Here is a 20,176-nt window from a genome sequence, read left to right on the forward strand (position 1 = left end):
CAAAAAATACATTTTCATACATCACAAAATTATATTTCATTTAATGAGGAAAGTACTAGAAATGTCTATATGTGAGATGAAACAACTGTATCAAAGATAAAGTTTTTAAATATCATTTTAGCAGTGATAACGCTACATCAATATGAATAATTATTAAGCAATAAATTTCTTTATGATAACGAAGTTAATGCAGATTTTCCACACCTTCAAATTACAAGCAATGCAAATATGAGCGTTAGGAGGTTTTCTGTCTTTTGGGGTGTGGTGCCCCCCCCACACCATCTTTGGAGAGAGAGAACGGAAGCTGAGTTATTGATATATACAGCAATAACCTTTTTTAGAAATCATATATTTAATCCATTCATCCATCCATCCACGTTCTAGTCCAGGGGTGTCCAACCTTATCCACAAAGGGCCGGTGTGTATGCAGGTTTTTGGGATAACCTTTAGGTCAGCTGTTCAAACCCAGGTGTCAGGACTCTTCAGCCATTCGGTCCTCTAATTAGTAATCTAGTTTGAGAGTTGCAGCGAAAACCTGCACACACAGCAGCCCTTTTTGGATAAGACTGGCCACTCCTGTTCTAGTTGATTATGCAGGATATTGTCAGAGACGGGCTTGGAGTCTATACAAGGTAGCATCGGCCAGTGTTTCCAACCTGGTCCTCGGGAGCCCCACATTGTGGACTGTCTGGGAGGGAGCAAAAATGTGGACTGTCTGGGAGGGAGCAAAAATGTGGACTGTCTGGGAGGGAGCATAGGGCACAAAGCTGGGATACACCCTGGATGGGATGAGTATGTATAATTGTAATTATGTAATGTGCCATGTTTTTTTCTTGACTCATCCCAAAAATATAGAACAGATTCTTCACAGAAATCTTTCCAGGTTTTATTTTTTGTAAACGACCTTTATTCTAGATACAGTAAAGACTTACAAAACATTACCAGCACATGACAATTACTGTCATACACACACACACACACACATATATATATATATGTGTGTATATATATATATATATATATATATATACAGGTATACACACACACCTATGAATTAAAAATTCAGCAAATAAATTAAATGTTACAGTTTAGCCATTCGAGACATAACTGAGGGGAAAAAGACTGTGGTAGTAACTGTTTGATGTGGATTTTACATTTACGCGATTTTTTTACGTTACCTAGCAGCAGGAACATTTAAGTTGAATGCTGGACTTATGACTGATTCTCCAAGTCTCATTCCAAATAGGTCATCAGAGTCAAGGTCTAAATGTTCTTTATCTTTCATCAGAAATTCACTCTGTTTCTCTTCATCACTCTCCATTAGCAGGTCATTTCTCATCGGTAGGAACCGCGAATATGGAGGAAGGTGCTTTCCTGGGGGCCTCTTAGATGTAAGAGACACGGGAATATCATGATTAACAGAAAGGAAAAGTGTGTACCCATCCTCCAGCAACAATTCCTTGAAGGTGCAGTCAGCTTCTGTGTATATCCGCTGGATGGAAAAAGCCACAGGATGAATTCATTAGTGTCTGCAAGAACATCATTTACTCGGCGTCAGTGGGATCATGGTCAGGCTTAAACTCTCTCCTCAGCACTTACTGTGACGTAAGACTATGTGATGCAGTCAGCAAAACGGATGTCTTCTCATTTAGTGATACATAAATAGGTTTTCCCAGTTTCCAGTTGGGGACAGGATGTTATACTGGTGTGCTTTATACTGTGCTATGTGGTATTGCTCTGTACACTGGCTGAGATTCAGCCACCATTTTCAAACAGCTGCCTTAGACATGTAATTAGAAGCTCTAAAACTATTAAACAGTCGAAATAGAATGTGTTACATTCATAGTAATACTCACTGAAAGCATTAAGAATGAAGGCTGTATTGTGCAATATATAACATTTGGGTGACAAATAAAGAAATTCCAGAGTCTTGGTTGGACCAAGGCCCTGGTTTCCTCACTGAAAATGCTCACCTGCCCTTTGAGATGTCCCTTCTCGTTGGCACACAGGTAGAGAGATGATGACAATGCCTGGATGACAGTCTCTCCAGCTCTCACAGACTTCAGCTGGAGCACACCTGAAACACACATGTGCATGAATGGTCAGGCTTTGGTCTCAGCCTTTACAATACAATTCATGATACTGATTGGTAGATCAAATTTTGCGTGTCATTTACGAATGCATTGTGATATTCCACCTATGTCCCCTGAATACCTTAACCTCAACCATATTGCACTGCTACTAAGCCTGTAGGTTGTCCAATTTCCTAATAAAAATGCCTGTATGTGCAGTAAGACTCACTGTTTTCCGTCTGGATGGGGGTCCCTTTCACAACGCCATCTGGGCAAATCTCCAGGAAAAGTCCACGCCTTTTGTCCTCTGGACCAAAGGTAAAATAAATGCTTTGAACTTGATACATTAACATTATTATAATTGTTTTCACGACAACAATAAACTTAGACACAATTAAACATATGTCTAAATATATTTTAATGGTCATCTTTTACTTTTAAAGATGCTCCTATAAACTGCACAACATAGAATGTGCGACAACACAACAAATAAGAATTTCAATGATGGTACTACCTGTGTATAAGTGTCTCTGTCTGACATGATCACTGAATGACAGAAGTGGGTTTGGATCCGGAAGATAAAATAAGAGGGAGAGGGGTAGGAAGAAGAGGAAAAAGGTGATAGAGAGGCAGGTGTCAAAAGTGGAGAGGAACATTTGAAGGTATGAATGTCAACGTCAGGTGAAAGTGATACAGGAAAATGTCAGCAAGGAATAAACCCAAAAAAGAAATCCAACTAAATGATAAAAAGAAAACTAAACCCTGCTGCCTATCTATGAATAAGTATTAAATGAATAAAAGTGATCAATTAAATAACAGGAGTCAATGCAATGTAGCTGGACTAAGCTAAACTCTCACTTAGAAGAGAAATGCTAGTCAGGGGCTTTATATACAAAGCTGGGGTCCAGGGACCTTTGCAGAAAGAGGACTGATGAGTCACTGAATTCAAGGATGCAGAAATATTACCTCTAGTGTCTGGTATAGTAAAGTGGATTAAGACTTGAATATGACATTGGGTAAAAGGAAGTGACCATTTCCATTTTTGGGCTTGTGTTTCTGGCACTCCAGTCCTGTTATCAATGATGCCTCCATTTCAAAGCCAGTTATTTGTTTCATAGCCACTGTTACCAATATTGATCATAATAATTGAATTTATCAGAAAAATTGTTTTTATCTTCCATCATGACTTATCTATGGATGGTCGAGGCATGAGGCAGAGGACGAATTGTAGAGGATGAAAGGTTTAACGCAATACAGTATGTAACAAGAAGAGTAATCATTAAAATGGTAAATTATCATTAAAAATGTTTCATGATATAAACTGCTTATCATAAATAATGCATTTTAATTTTCATATGAATTTGTAGATGAAATCGTCAAGAATATGACATGACATTGCCATACATTGACACACACACACACATCTGTTAACCCAATAAATAAAATTATATTTTAAAAAATATTTGCCCGATTATAGCATTAACTAAGCGCCACTTCTTATCACTCAGTTTTCTGGAAATCACTTGTGGGATTCCCAGCCTAACATACGCATGTTCTTAATTTTGTTTATACAGCGAACAGTGAGTAGTTCAAGAGAATTAACGATTTATTTATTTATTTATTTTAGATTTATGAGGGTGTCATAGGTCTATTGCCTGGAATTCCATAGCACAGAATGGATAACAAGTAAGTTATGTTCACATTTTTTGATGTAATATGAGGAAGTGTTGAAGCACTGCAGACACAAAAGGACCATGCGACAAAGACATATGGAAGGATTGTAAAAGAGTGTGATCTATTATTTATTTATTTATTTATTTATTTATTTATTTATTTATTTATTTCAGCATTTCAAATACCTTTGACCTCAAGGGGGCGATGTAGTGTTCAGGATCACATCAATTTACTGCAGTGGTATCACAACGGTAAAATCAGTTTTAGTTTGGATATTCGACAGATATTACGATCCACAACCTTCAGACATAGAGGCGGTGATTCACTCAGGCTTCCCGGCATAAGCAGTCAAACCAGCTGCAAACTGTAGTGCCATCTTAAATACATACGAGAAAGTGGTGCTTTTGTTTATTTTCAACCCTGTATGTATCTTCTATGACTTATTATTGAGGAAAAAATGTGTTTGTTTGTTTATTTTTACAATAACTTCTGGACCATGGGATCCAGTGACCCCAAAGCAGTTGTAAATTGTAGTATTACCTTAGATGCACAGGACACTGTGATTTTTCTTTCATTTTTAATCCTAAAGGAGAGCAGAAACCACCGATTTCTGAAGACAAATGGAACCTCCTTTCCTGAAAAAACAGGACATAGTCTACAGGCTGCAAAGGAAGATAATGGGAAAGCATTATCAGAGATATCCCACAGAGAAACAGGCTTATGATCTCATGTGGTCTCATATATGAGTTGCTTTTCAGGCATTGGGCTTGGCCTCTTAGTTCCAGGGAAAGGAACTCTAAATGCTTCAGCAAACCAAGACATTTGGACAATCCTATATTTCCAAGTTTATGGGAAGAGTTTGGGGAAGGCTCTTTTCTGTTCTATGACTGTCCCCCAGTGCACAAAATAAGGTCGACAAAGATATTGTTGGGTGAGTTTTGTGTGGAAGAATGTGCCCCCCCTCCGACCTCAGCCCCATCAAACACCTTTGGGATGAAATAGATCGCAGATTGTGAGCCAGTCTTTCACGTCCAAGATCAGTGCCTGACTTTACAAACTCTCTTCTGGATGAATGGGCAAAAATCCCCACAGACACACACCAACATCTTATGGAAAGCCTTCTCAGAAGAGTGGCAGCTGTTACAGTATAGCTGCAAAGGGGGAAGCAACTCCATATCGTTGCCTATGGATTTAGAATGGGATGTCATAAAAGTTTCTGTGGGTGTAATGGCCAAGTATCCCAATATTTTTGTACATATAGTGTATCATGTCTTCATCACAAAGCCAACATTGTCCTCAGCAACAGATGATGTAGCAGCATTGTCTCCCTGCCAGCAAAAACAAGCAGACACACCAATGATGCTTTGTTTGTATCATGCTACTAAGCAGGGGCACACAAAAGGCGATGTAAGGAGAGTAGTTGCTGATGTGGATGTTCTTGCAATTTATCATTTCTTTGCTCAGAGTGGTCCCAGTCCATCAAATCTGTCAACAGCTGAAACCTCGAACTGTGGAGCATTTCCTTTCTTCTGTACATACACAGCACATGATGCAACATCGGTAATGTTTAGAACTTGTAAAAAGACACCATGGAAGATATCGACCATCTTTACCGTCACCGACAACTTCATTGCCATCACAGATGACCTAACCAGCCTCACATCTGACTCCCCGCACATACAAAGTATGGAGCACTTCATTGTGTTGATGTAGAGCAAAAATTGCGGTGCAAACCCAATCAATGTAACTATGAATGAAGCTGATGTTCACTCATGGTCTAAAATCACTTGACTTCATCCCACCAACCCAGTATGCTTTGTTTCAGCAGTCAAAATGTGCACTTCTCACTGTAGCATATGTCTGGAGACAGTCTCTTGGCAGAACTCCCAAAAACCCTGATTCAGGCAAGTGACATGGGGAATGGAATGAGAGAGCCAAGGTGTGGGTGTCATATTGGGCTGATCTGGTAGATGCCAGCCAGGCATGCTCATGGCTGCTCCACTGAGGCTGCCTAGTTGCATGCAAGTGTAACTGCAAATATTATCAAGCTGGAATTCACTGTGGCCCGTTCGGCAAGTGTGATGGAGGCTGCCCAAACAATGATATGGGGATCTGATATGTTCTATATGTATATTTTGTATAATGAAGTGTAATGTTTTTAATGTCTGACTTTTACTTGAATAAATCTTTCTTTTAGAACATTTGATTAGTTACCAAAATTTTGCTTATTTTTGAGTAAAATGACCTTGAAAAATGACATTTGGCCTAGAAATTATTTGAAAACACATTCTCATCTGAAATAGATTCACTGCACCAAAAGCATGGAAATATATTCTGTGTGTGTATGTGTGTGTGTGTGTGTGTGCGAGCAGGTATACCTATCCTTATGGGGACACAATGTCCCCATAACGTGATAAATATCAGTTTTTTTTCCTTTATGGGGACCGGTTTGCTGGTCCAGCTGCTCCTGGAATCATAGTGGTACTTCCTCCAAATGGTGGAGGTGGATGATGAGATTCTTTTGTTAGTGAGCTCCGACAACCTGCGGCCGCAGTGATTACCACTTCCTCTCAGCACAAAGTAACACCGATCACCACCTGCTCACCATTTGAAGCTTCTTTGTCTTCCCATATACCCACTTCCAAGTATTTTGGCCTCCTGGAGCTACACCGGGATCTGCTTTTGCAGGGATTTCCCGAGATCATCACCTTGCTTGACCAGATAGGTGAGGTATTACTAACCCTGTCGCCTGCCTCAGGTGCTCAGGTAATGGGGGGCATTTGGAAGAAGCTCCTGCCATGCAGTTGCCATCACCCAGACTGGGGCCAGTTGCCTACTTGCCTGTTTGGCAATGCCCATCGCCTCGTCAGTCACATGCAGTTGTCACCTCATGGGCTCCTGCCTACTCACCTACGTCCACCTCACCGGCCTCCGTTGGCTCATCTGATGCCAGGGACCTTGTCTCGGCCCTTTGGGAAGTGGTCACCAGGGAAGGGTTGTGGCAGGCCCCAAGGAGAAGAGAGCTGCTGCGTCTCTGGAACCTCAATCCCAAGCAAGCTTCGCCCCTATGGGACTTATCTCACATGCTCCCCATAACAAGGCTGGGGTTCAGCTTGACATCAACAGTGTTGTTACAAACAGTTTGTTGTCATTAACCTGCCACCAGACAGCCCAGTAATCACCCACTTTGGGCTCCCAGGTAGACGCTAGCTTTGGACTCAAGCCTCTGTCTGAAACTTGGCCAGAGGAGGACATTTCCCCCTGAGGACTTTGAATGGGACCCTCTGGGCATAGCCCTGAGACCCAATCCATGGCCCCTAGACCAATGGTCCTGTCATGTCACTCCCAAGTCCTGTAGGGAGCATTAATCCCAGAGAGCATCCAGAAAGGGGGCCAGTTGAGGGAGAGGGGGGCACACCATTTGGGGCCACCATGCCAAGTCCAGCACCTACCCACCCAAGGTTCCTCAGGGTGTCCCTGTTTGGCAAACCCTTCAGGGCTCTTGAGCCCTGGCTTCTGCCCCTGTCTTTCTGACTCTGCAGGTGCTCCAGGTCTCAGTCCTCCCGGTTCCTCAACATTGCCCTCCAGGCCCAGACCAGCCCTTCCTGTGACACCGTCTGACCCACCAAGCCATTGAAGGTCTCACGTTGTGGGTCTACCGCCCGGCATCCGGGGGTCTCCAGAGGCCCCTCTTTGACCTCATTCCCCTCTGTGCCTCCGTTTGTTTTTATGTCCTGTCTAGTCCATGTTATCTTGTCTTTGTTCCTGTGGCCCCTTTACCTCTCTACCCTGTTGTGTTCTTTGTCTTGGTCATTTCCCTGTTAGCTTTAATCCTGCCCTGGCCATTGTGTCCTTAGTTCCATCTTATGCCCCAATCTGGTACCCAAAGTGTCCTATCTGAATCTGAACACCCTTGCCCGTCTTAGTCGAATCTGTTGACGTTCTCTTCGCCTGGTTTTGTTCCAGTTCCAAGTTCTGCTTTGTGTCCCCAGGTCCTCCGTCCTGAAAGCCTGTTCATCTGGTGTTTGACTATGTCCTGTTCATCGAGTCCAGCACTGCATTCTGGTCCTCATGTTCCCGTCCTCTGGGTCCCCTCCCTGGTCAGTACTGCATGTCCGGAGGGTGTCTTTGGGGAGGGGCACTGTCACGTCCAGCTTGCTGTCTGATCCCCATGTTTTCCCTTGGGTATGGCTCCAAATCAGCCACAACTATTGTCAGTCTTACCTCTTGTTCTTCCCCACTGCTGCCTTGTGTTTTCTCCTCATTAGCCTTGTTTAAGCATCTTTCAGTCGAGTGTCCCTTTTACGTTCATTGTTGCCTATTCACGTTTGCTGTCTGCCTGACGAAGGCAATAAAATCGTCCCCACGTTGGATTATCCCTGCACAGCCTGCATTCTGGGTCAACCCTTACACTGCTGGATGTGACATGATGACTTATGAAAGCAACCTTTATTCAGGACATTAGGATAAATAAAAACTACTCGGTACACAATGACTAAATTGAGGATGAAATCCAGATGGGTTCTTGGTCAGAAATTCTTCACTGAGTTGCTAACTATCCTTTTGTGCCCAGTGTTGAGTTACTTGCCATTAACTCGTGATGCAAGCTTATCCCTTGGGTGCAGGTCACAGACTGGAACATGAACAGGTGTGGATTCTGACATTTATGAAAAAAATGACCCACAAATAATTTTATGTGAATTGATAAAACTATATTAATAAAGCCTGAAATACATTTGTTTCCTTTAACAAAAGGTTATGTCTGACTTTTTCGAAAGCAAAAGTGGGCATGACTTGAAGTCCCCATTGTTCAGATGTCTTCTGCAGTGCATGGTCCCTGGGAAATATGCTAGATGTATAGGTTGACCCTGAGCAAGCGGGTGGGTACCATCCCCCTCACTCACATCACCTCCTGCCCTGCTTGCTCCTCTTTCCTGTCTTTCCTCTCTGAGGCCCTAGCCTGCAACTTGAGTCTGGAGGATGGCTCGGAGCAGACATGTCGCCAGGATCATGTTGGGTTATGTGAATGACGCCCAGGGAACCACTTATCTCCGGAGCATGTGTTAGATGCTTTCCATGCATGATCTTTCTATGTCCCCCCCACCCCCCCCCCCCCAATCAGGCCCTCTCACTGCCGCACAGTGACTCACTTCCTGAACCTCTGTGTCCACTGCCCCCGGCTACAAACTCCAGAACAGCACAGCCAATGGGAAAGGGCCGCTGGCTTAATAACCACCTTTAGCACAAGCTGGTGCTGATCTATTAGAAGATGACTCTGTTACTTTCCTGGTTGCTTTTTAAAAAATGAATGGCTAAGGGCTTACATAGCAATCTGACACTGCTCACAGATACTTGTAATGTACAGCATGGTAAATATCTCAGACCCCACTTCCTGTCCCATATTTTATGCTTGGAATGCTTGCCCTACAGCAGCCAATATATACCACTGGTTTATAGCCTGCTGGCAGCTGGTTCAGCAATCTCCGCAAACCCCTCCTGTCCCCACTCAAAGCACACAAGACAACCTCTAGTGAGAAATAGGTAATTGGTAAGCCTTGGGGGGCTGCTTTTAAAAGAATGCTTTTAGAATTATCTCAGTAAAAGAAAGTAGTTTGTTTATGCTTATGATATAAGAATCAACAGATTGAGAAAGATTAATTCTACATAACTATGTTCCAGGAGAGACTCATCAAACAATTCTCTTTCAGTTGTATAAATGGACAATTTGAGGATGCATGGCTATTTATACATCAAACGTGTCCCTGTATGTGTCTTTGTTTGCGTCTCTGTATGTGTCCCTCTGTGTCTTTGTGTGTGTTCCTGTGTGTGTCCTTGTGTGTCTTTATGTGTCCTTGTGTGTTTCTGTGTGTGTGTCCCTGTGTGTGTGCCGATGTTTGCCCTTGTGTGCATCCATGTGTGTGTCCCTGTGTTTGTCCTTGTGTGTATCCGTGTGTTTGCCCTTGTGTGCATCCCTGTGTCTCCATGTCTGTCCCTGTGTTCATCCCTCTGTCTGTTCCCAAGTGTGTTCTTGAGTGTGTCCCCATGTGCGTGTTCCTCTGTGTGTCCATCTGTGTGTTCTTCTAGCTGTTTCTCTGTGTGTTAATATACTGTATGTGTCCACTAGGGCTGGGCGATATGGACCGAAAATCATATGTCGATATTTTTAGCTGAACTGTGATATATGATATATATCTCAATATTGTTTTCCCATAAAGTAATAACAAATTCCATGACAGTTCCAAGTCAGAGCCAAATGTCCTCAATATCACACGGGCACTTTTATTTACAGACAGCTGTACATGTACAAGAAGAAATAGCTCAAAAATGTCTATTTGTCCTACCTTACTCCGTTTCGACAGATGTATCTATCGATCGGTGCTACTTTACCGAAAATGTTGTTGTCATTTTTATGGGTTGAAACTGAAAGCGGATAATCCAAAAAATAAATACGTAACTTGTCTAAAAAACACAAACTAGTGTAATGTAAGCAGGCATTGCGAGTCTGAAATACCTTATAAGATTAAGTGTTAAAACATGTCAGGTAATTCGACATACAGTGTAGTAAATCAACGTGATGCTGACAGTAAAGTGTGATCAAGGTGTATAATAAAATATTTAAAATGTATGAACATTGAAAACGCAGAAATAAGCCATAACTTCAATGCAAGGTAGGACAGATCCATGGGCGGTTCTTCAAGCATAAGAAAAGGGCCTTGATTTCATTGTAAGCATGTGCAGTACCCAAAGGTAGGACGTTACCATAGGTTAGGATGAAACGTTAGAACACCGGCATATATTATTTTACCAACCAGGGGGGTATTTCACTAAGCAGGATTTCTTGCTTAGTCGGATAACTTGTTGGATTTATGGTAATCTGGGCTAAATGGCCCATATAACCGTTCACTTTACTGTAGCTGTAAATCTGTAAATTTAATTGTAAATCTGACAAGTTATTCGGCTAAACAAGACATCCTGCTTCATGAAATACCCTCCAGCTTTTCTTCGTTAGCTTGCCTCGTGTCTGTACCTGTCTCCATGTTGTTTCTGCATGCAGGAATTGTGAGTGAGTGAGTGAGTGAGTGAGTGGGAGGGATGGGTTGTGTTTGGAGAGGGAGAGGGGCGGCTCAGGGCACAATTTTGTAAGAGACAGACAGGGTGAGGAGAAACAGGCGAAGTGGCAGCGCTATGAATATAATTCTAAAGCAACAAACTATATGATAAACGATATTGTCCCATCATATATCTTATATGAAAATATATCGATATATCGTAAAAACCCGATATATCGCCCAACCCTAGTGTCCACGCATTTTCATTACGTCTGGTAAATCTTCAGTACCTAAAATTGTAAGCATATGATGCTGTCACCAAATACATCCAGAGTGGCTCCTTGTATTTTCCTTGGTTTACACTGTTTCAATTGATAGACACACCATTTAGATGAGACAGTGAGCCTAAATGACCCTTAGTATCTGCATGCATGCCCCTCCTTGCACCCAGGAGCTTCCAGGATGGCCTCTGCATCACCAAGTCCATATCCAAACTACATCTCTCACTATTATGCAAAAGACTGTCATGGTGTATTGAGGCAAGGCAGGCATCGGGGAAAAATAAAGTGGTTTATTGAGCCCAAAGCACAACGAGGAAAGTAAAGTAAACAGACCACGAGGGGTTGAAACTAGACGGAAAAAGTACAGAGATACATGGAGCACTGGATAAATGAGGGGGGCACAAGCAGTCAGCAACATAACATCACAATAACCAGACTGGGGATGTCAGGACGTGGATACACTATATACACCACAGATGAGGGAGCAGACGAGAGGCACCTGGGATCATCCACACCAGGACTGAAACGAGAGGCAGGGTTAAATGGGGAACAGGTGTGGCTTGTTAGCACCACACCGTGGAGAACACTGGGAAAAAGGTATGTAGGACATGACAAAGGCTTTCCTGATGTTTTCATTCTTAAGGAGGGGTGTGGGCTTGCCTATGGTTCCACATGGACTTGCATGACCGGCACTGACGCCATTTTTAAGATAAGATGAGATAAGATAAGAAAAAACTTTATTTATCCCGAGGGAAATTCTTTTGTCCTTTACACGCTCAGTGCAACAATAGGAACAAAGGTAAGGTAAAGAAAAATAATAGTGCAAAATAACTATGAGTGATACTGTATTGTAACTACAATACTATTAACTTGTAAATACACATAAATACTCATACTCTATAAAAAGTAAAAAAAAAAAAACTATAACTAAGCTATAACAAATATAATAAAATAACAGATTATTAGTGCATGTGTAATGAAAAGTGACTAAGTGTTTGTGCCTTGAATAATTGCGATAGCAGCATGTGATGATGGGTAAAACAAACATTCGATAACAAACAGAGGAGTAATATTGCACGATCCAAATGAGTCATAATGACAGATTCTGAAAAGGTCATCTACAGAATGAGGAAGAGTTATACAGTCTTATTGCCACAGGTAAGAAGGATTTCCTGTGGCGTTCGGTTCTGCATTTGCAGGCAATGAGTCTTTTGCTGTGGGAGCTCTGATGACCCATCATGTCTGCGTGCATGGGGTGGGAGGGGTGGGAGGGGTTTTGTACTTTTTCTTACATCCACATTGTTGTGCCATGGCATTAAACAAGCTGTGTGAAATTATTTGAATTTGGTGATCAGTGATCATTGTTGACACACCACAGCACACAGTGCACAACAATGAAATGTGTCCTCTGCATTTAACCCATGTGTGACATCGTGACATAGCAGGGGGCAGCTAATTGAGCACCCAGGGAGCAGTGCTTGGGGACGGTACCTTGCTGCTGCTGGGTTCTCTTTAGACTGACTAAGGAGCTTTGACCTTGTATTGTTATGTGAAAGTGTTTTCACTGAGGAAATGCGATAAAAATACATTTCTTCAATTCATGGATAACTATGAATTCAGATACGCAGTGACTTTGTAAATTACAAAATGTCACTTTTTTTCTAATCTTTATCGCTTTTGTAAAAACTTGTCTTTATAAATATGTACAAACTGTTGTTAACTAGGTTGCTCTTTTACCATTTTTCACTACATTTCCGAGACTTTCGCAAGTATAAGACTACAAAGCAATTGTTTTGTTTAACTTATGTTTTCAAAATACATGTCATAAAATAGCTTAAAATAATATTGATTGTATTTGCTGAAAAGAAGATATTTAACGTGATTATTAATGTACATTTTTGTTACGTTGATATACGTAATACGTAATTTTATGTAATTTTGCATTAAAACACTCTGTATGTGTTTTCTGTTCATTCAAAATTGGAAGGAGTGAAGCTGTGATACAAAATTAAAAATTAAAAGCAGAGTGGAGGTACGTTTCCCAAAAGCATAGTTGCTAATTACGTTAGCAGCCTACACATTTATAACTGTGCAGTTGAATGGTTTCAACTATCTAAGTCGCTAACAGGAGCGTTTGAGAAATGTACCCCAGCTCAGCAGTAAAATGTGAATATATTTTGTGAATTGCCAAAATTAATATGCCAAAGAGTTGGGAGTGAGTCAGCTGTGTTGCTTGGCAACAGTCATCAGTTGGCTGGTGGGAACCAGTTTGTTCTTCTTTTCTTTTTTTTGCAGAGGCCCATAAATGGTTAAATTAATAATCAAGTAAAGTATTATTTGTTGTCAAATTCAAATTCAAAATAATTTTATTTGTCTCTGAGGGACAAATTTATAAATGTTCATTTATAAATGTTACTCGATGAACTTTTATATAAAACCAATAACATGCTTGAAGTCATCTCAAGGGTGTATCTTCTGTTTTAACATCTCCCCTGTAATTTATGCCTCCTTGCACCTACAACTAAATCACAGCCATGATATATTGAGGTATAACCGCGCTCTGTCTTGTACGTTATTGCTTAAATAAAGGCAGTCACAGAGGAAAGGAAGTGAGTGGGCCCAGATATACTCCCAAACTGTACTGTTCAGTGATGTGTGCTGACTGTTGATGGACCTGACTGAGAGAGCATGGGTTAGGTAAAGAATGACAGACTTCTTAGTCTGCGACGCCAGCAGGGAGGTGGTGGTGTGATGTGTTGGGCTGGTATAATTGGTGGTGTGCTGGTTGGCCATTGGCGAGCTCCTGAAGGTGTACATTTGACTGCAGATGATAATGCTCCATCACATGCTGCCAGGAAGGCAGAAGAGTATTTAATGAAACGAGGCTTCAACAATGGCCAGAACCCCTGTTAATGTGCTGCACAAGATTACCCCAGGGCTGCGTTTTGTCACACCAATTGTGTCTAAACCAATGACTGTCAGAGTGTATTTGAGTCAGGGCATACAATCAGGTTTGCTGATGATTCTGTGATCATTAGTCTCCTGCAGGATTATGAGGTGGGGCATGGTCCAATTCTGGACATGGATATCAAATGGTATGAAGATTCAAACTTGAAACTTACTGTGTCTAAGACAAAAGATATGCTAATTGATTTTCATCTAAATCCTTCTTTAACAGAGCCAACATTTATCAATTGCATACCTATAGAGGCAATAAGCCAACATAAATACACTGCTCCAAAAAATTAAAGGAACACTTTTCAAGCAGAGTGTAGCATCAAGTCAATTAGATTTCTGGGATATTGATCTGGTAAGTTAGCAGAGGGGGTTGTTAATCAGTTTCAACAGCTTTGGTGATAATGAAATTATCAACAAGTGAACTAGAGGGGCAACAATGACACGACCCCCAAACCAGAAATGGTTTAATAGGTGGAGGCCACTGACATCTTTCTCTCCTCATGTTTTCTGACGGTTTTCTCACTAGTTTTGCATTTGCCAAGTGTCACTACTGGTAGCATGAGACGATACCGGGACCCTACAGAGGTTGTACAGGTAGTCCAGCTCCTCCAGGATGGCGCATCAATACGTGCCAAAGCCAGAAGGTTTGCTGTGTCTCCCAGCACAGTCTCAAGGGCATGGAGGAAATTCCAGGAGACAGGCAGTTACACTAGGAGAGCTGGACAGGGCCGTAGAAGGTCCTTAACCCATCAGCAGGACCGGTATCTGCTCCTTTGTGCAAGGAGGAACAGGATGAACACTGCTGGAGCCCTACAAAATGACCTCCAGCAGGCCACTGGTGTGAATGTGTCTGACCAAACAGTCAGAAACAAATTTCCTGAGGGTGGCCTGAGGGTTCAGTGTCTTATAGTGGGCCCTGTGCTCACTGCCCAGCACTTCGGAACTCGATTGGCATTTGCCGTAGAATACCAGAATTAAATGAATGTTCTGCAAAATGGACTAGCCTGCAGCATCATTTTTTCACTTTGATTTTCAGCGTGTCTTTGAATTCAACCCTCTTCAGTTGATCATTTTCATTTCCATCAAACGTTGTGGCATCCTTTCGTTCCTAACACATCACCCAGTTCAAACCAGTATAGATATCCAGCATGATCTTTTTCCCCATTGAGATCTGAAGTGTCAATGTATAATTTTTTTTGATCAGTGTACTTGGGAACCATCCTGAATAACAAAATAACTCTCGATTCCAATATGGACTTGATCTGCAAAAAGGCCAACCGGAGATTGTTTTTTTCAGAGAAAACTGAGGTCAATTTTAATTTTTTCAATGATTTGTTGGTTTGTGAACCTCAGCATGGTTAACAAAAATAGGTTAAGGAAGATTGTTAAATTTTCCCAGAACACTATTGGCACTACCTTGAATACTCTTGACCATGTGTATCATTTGAAGGGCAAAGGTCATTGTGACAGATACTGAACACCTTCTTCACGCAGACCAGCATATTGCCTGGTTCAAATCCCATTGAGAACCTATGTGGCACCAACACCCAATGAATTTTTGTCCCTGGACATCAGTTTTCTGTGGGGAAATATTTAAATGTCAGCAAGAAGTATGCTACCTGCAGATATACAGAGTCTAACCAAGTCAATGTATCAAAGACTCATCTTGATCACTATCCATACTTTTCATTTAGGGGGATTGCGACGGAGGAATTATTGCAACACCTCTATTATCAGTTCAAAATAAACATTGTTACGATTTCCTGTATTTCTGTAACCATTTCCTTCAGTGCTGGTCACTGCTCAGGTGGTCTGTGGGTCAAGCTTCTCTTCTGGCGGCTGCTCAATTTCACCTTCCCGGCAATTAGACTTAAGACATCTTTACTGAAAAAAAACTGAAAGTGGATACTGTGGTGTGTAATATGAGAAGGTGCTGTGGTATCATGATTCTGTGTATAAGCCTAGCAGGATTGCAGTGTTTAGTCCTGTGTACATCCTCCCCTTCTCTTACATTCCAGCCTTCAGGACTATTGCCGTTACACTTTTCAGGAATACCTACCCATGGTGCCCTGTACCTGCCCCAGAAGCCATCTGCCAGTCCTCTGCTGTCCTAAGCCACCTTCCCAAACCTGCCTACTTACTATCCAAAGGATTACATGTGTGGGATTCTATTTAATATTAGTGGAGCTTTGAGAATTTTGTTTTCTTTTTTTTTTTTAGATTCTACTTTACCTATTTATATCTGGTATTTTTTTCGGTATTCTGTATTTAAACTGGTAACACTCAAAAAGAGATTACATAAAAAAATTCCTTGATAAAAATAAATATAATAAAACACATAAATATTCATATTCTTTTTTCGTACAACTTCCTCGAGAGAAAAGTGTAATATTATTGAATTATGGCTTAAGACATGAAAGATTTTCTTTTAGTCAATAAATTAAATAGATAGTATAAATAGTTTTCAAATTTCAGCTTGGACCTATAGTTCCATCAAAACATAATTTCTGTCCAAAATCAAGTAAATATATAAAAATATATAGCTTTTGTTTTTCACTTGAACTAAATACCTAGAATTTACACATAACCTGGATCTTAAAATTAAACAACTTTGGTCTATTCTGAACTGAACAATTTAATAAATCATGAAATAAAGAAATGCATTTAAAAAAATAAATGACAGCAAGAACAGAATGGGGCAAATTAGGAGAGTAAACGTGAGGTAGATAATTATACCAAATGTGAAGATTAAACAATGACAATTAACTTGCTATAAAAAAAACAAGCCAACATCCAACATGAGAGCAACCTTTACAAACAGAAAAACCATGACAGCAAAATTAAAAAAAAATAAATAAATAAAGCAATAGCTAAGTAACAAATCAGGAAAATGAAAGAGACAGAGGGGAGCTCTGAATGGACCCTGGTGGCGATGTTAAATAGCTGCCCTCATGCCAACTCATGTCTGCAGTCAAACACTGTCCATCACTGTCCTTTCCATTACTCTGTTCCTTCCATGGAAAAATTCACCAAGTGGAATAAATTGATTGATTGATTGATTGACTGTTTCTTTCCAGCTAGGCTCTTTCTGTGCCTTTTTTCACTTTCTATGCCTTTTTTCTGAACAACAAAACTCAGCACTCAATCTATTTCTGTCTCTGGAAGCAAGACTCTGTAACAATCTCCAAGAAAAAAAATGTACATAGTACATTAGACAGACAGAAACTATTGTCTCTTATCATTATCTCTTATCTCATTCCTACTATTTTTATACCCTCCTTTCCCATCATTATTTACTCCAGATTTCGCAGATGCTTGCACACTCACCCGATTGTTGTACTTTGGTAGGACAATGTGCCCGTGTTGGTAGCTGGGTAGGTTTGTGAGGGTCGACCTCGTATAACAGGGGTTATTTGCAGGTCAAATTCAGGAACTGGGACATGGCCATTAATCTGAGCTAATTCTGCTTGCAATTGCAAGTCCACAATCCTAGCATCAAAGGAGTCCCCTGCCACATTAATAGAGGTTGATATCCTGTTACTAAGAGACAGAAAAACACTGTCTTTTATGGTGCACGTGGTGCAATGAAGGAATGGCACGATAAAGTTTAAAACCAACAAAGCCTCTCAGAGAAATCTAGCACAGAGTTTACTCATTGGTCCATCGTCCTCCTTTACCTTTGTTATAACTGCCTTCTGATCACACTGTTCCTCTGTGAATAAACACCCCAGGCTTCTGTTGTGTGGTGTGATTACTATAGCTCACTTGGTTGAAAAGCCAAGTACAAATTTACACCAAATTTTTCACCATGTTGTCTGCAGAATCTCCAACTGCTGTGGGCACATGTTTCTATTTCCTACAATAAATAACAGGATTGGTGGCGAAGCCTTCATGTGTAGCTTCTAAAGCAACTTTCAACTTTGGTTTTAGCTTATTTTAAATAATGTCTTTTTTGCTGCTGATCATGCTCCCATACCCATATATGTTCATTGTTGATATGACAGTATCAGTATTGATGTCCATCAGTCTCGTTCCTCTCCTCCCTGCATTGGTACTTCGGAGGCTGGGGTAACCATCAGCTGTGGCCGAGTTGCATGGCTGGAGTCTTGCCCCCCAGCACATGGCTGCCAGTGCTAACCTACTGGGCATCGCAGACCACCAGAGAGGGCCAGGGCAAAAGCCCACTATTCATTCCACCACTTACTGCGCTTATAATGCAACTTTATTTATAAATATCGTAATTATAGATTGTAATTCCTGGTTTGTTATTCAGATTTTATTCTCTCTGCCTTTTATTACTGCCTAACCTTAGCTGCCATTATGTCCATTTATGATGGTGTTTTCATCCTACATCTCTGATCAGTGTTGCTCGAGAAGAACACGTTATGCGATGAACTGGAGTTTATCTGCACATGGTGATCCAAACTCAGTTAAGTCATAAACAGTATGATAAGCAGGGATGTGACTAGAGATTCTAAGTCCTTCAACAAAATGATACCTTGGATCCTCCGGCTAGTGTAGTTTGACGTTTGAAGTTTCTTTCTTTGCATTGATCAGTACACAGCGATAAGCTGACTGATACCTTATGGAATTCTCACCACTGGCTTACAGAGATTGAGCACAGCAGCATGATGATGAGGTCATCAGAACTGGGGGGGGGGGGGGTGGTTGATGACAGGGTTTCTGTACTCTTTGCAATAACATAACAAGACCAAGCAGCAGCGAGTCATTCGTTTATATAAATGTGCACATAGCTTTATTGCACAACACGATCACTTCTGACATTTGCTCAGACCAGCAGATGGTCCTATTAAATCCAAGCTGCTTTTGTAATGTAAATCGTCACTGAAGTATTCAGTAATTCATTCTCGTAACAGAGTCATTTGTTAGGTTATTTCCCACCAGATAAAAAGTAACACTAAACTGATATTGTTGAGCCTAATCTTCCTTCTTCAGTGATCTCCGTATTTCGACAAATCATGTGCCTTTATCATAATACTGCTAAATACCAACTGCAAACACAACATACATAAAAAATCTACTGTAATAATATATTTGTTAAAAAACAGAAATGTGGTCCATATTGTACAATCAGTTTCAGGTTTGCAAATAATTATTGGATAGTTATACAATCAGGACCATAAATATTTGGACAGAGACAAAGTTTTTCCATTTTTAAGTTCTGTACATCACCACAATACATTTTAAAAGGAACAAGTCAGATGCAGTTGAAGTGCAGACTTTCAGCTTTAATTCAGTGGGTAGAATAAAAAACATTGAATAAAAATGTGGGGAACTAAAGTAATTTTTTTACACAATCCGCTTCTTTCAGGGGCTCATAAGTAACTGAACAAATTAATGTAACTGCAAATAAAATGTTCAGTTCTAATACTTAGTTGAAAACCCTTTGCAGGCAACGACTGCCTGAAATCTTGAACTCATGGACATGACCAGACGCTGGGTTTCCTCCTTTTTAATGCTCTGCCAGGCCTTTACTGCAGCAGCTTCCAGTTGCTGTTTGTTTGAGGGTCTTTCTGTCTGTAGTTCAGTCTTTAGCAAGTGACATGCATGTTCAGTGGGGTTGAGATCAGGTGACTGACTTGGCCATTCGAGAATATTCCACTTCACATCACACTGCCTCCACCATGTTTTACAGATTATGCGGTGTTCTTTGGGTCATAAGCTGTTCCAGACCTACTCCATACTTTCTTTCCATCATTCTGATACAGGTTGGTCTTGGTTTAATCTATCCAAAGAATCCTGTTCCAGAATTGTGCTGACTTTTTTAGATGTTTTTTTGCTAAATCCAATCTAGCCTTTCTGTTCTTAAGGCTTATGAGTGGCTTGCATCTTGCAGTGAACCCTCTGTACTTGCTTTCATGCAATCTTCTCTTTATAGTAGACTTGGATATTGATACGCCGACCTCCTGGAGAGTGTTGTTCACTTGGTTGGCTGTTACGAAGGGGTTTCTTTTCTCCATGGAAATGATTCTGCGATCATCCACCACTGTGGACATCCAGGCCTTTTTGCATTGCTGAGATCACCAATGCTTTCTTTCTTTCTCAGGATGTATCAAACTGTGGATTTTGCCACTCCTGATGTTGTGGCAATTTCTCAAATTGTTTTTTTCTGTTTTCGTGG

At 41.0% G+C, this 20,176-nt stretch overlaps 1 protein-coding gene across 1 annotated transcript; it reads right to left on the reverse strand.

The window, feature by feature from the left end:
- Positions 1-291: 291 nt before the first annotated feature.
- Positions 292-18,183, reverse strand: LOC125743175 (fibroblast growth factor 19-like). The gene is made up of 6 exons (XM_049015894.1): positions 18,090-18,183; positions 17,362-17,542; positions 2,587-2,618; positions 2,302-2,379; positions 1,974-2,077; positions 292-1,492 (listed from the first exon to the last, which is right to left on the reverse strand). The coding sequence occupies exons 1-6, from the start codon at positions 18,181-18,183 to the stop codon at positions 1,175-1,177; spliced, it is 807 nt and encodes a 268-aa protein (XP_048871851.1). The 3' UTR covers positions 292-1,174.
- Positions 18,184-20,176: the final 1,993 nt, after the last annotated feature.

This window comes from Brienomyrus brachyistius, chromosome 5 (assembly GCF_023856365.1).
Source record: "Brienomyrus brachyistius isolate T26 chromosome 5, BBRACH_0.4, whole genome shotgun sequence".
Lineage (NCBI taxonomy): Eukaryota > Metazoa > Chordata > Actinopteri > Osteoglossiformes > Mormyridae > Brienomyrus > Brienomyrus brachyistius.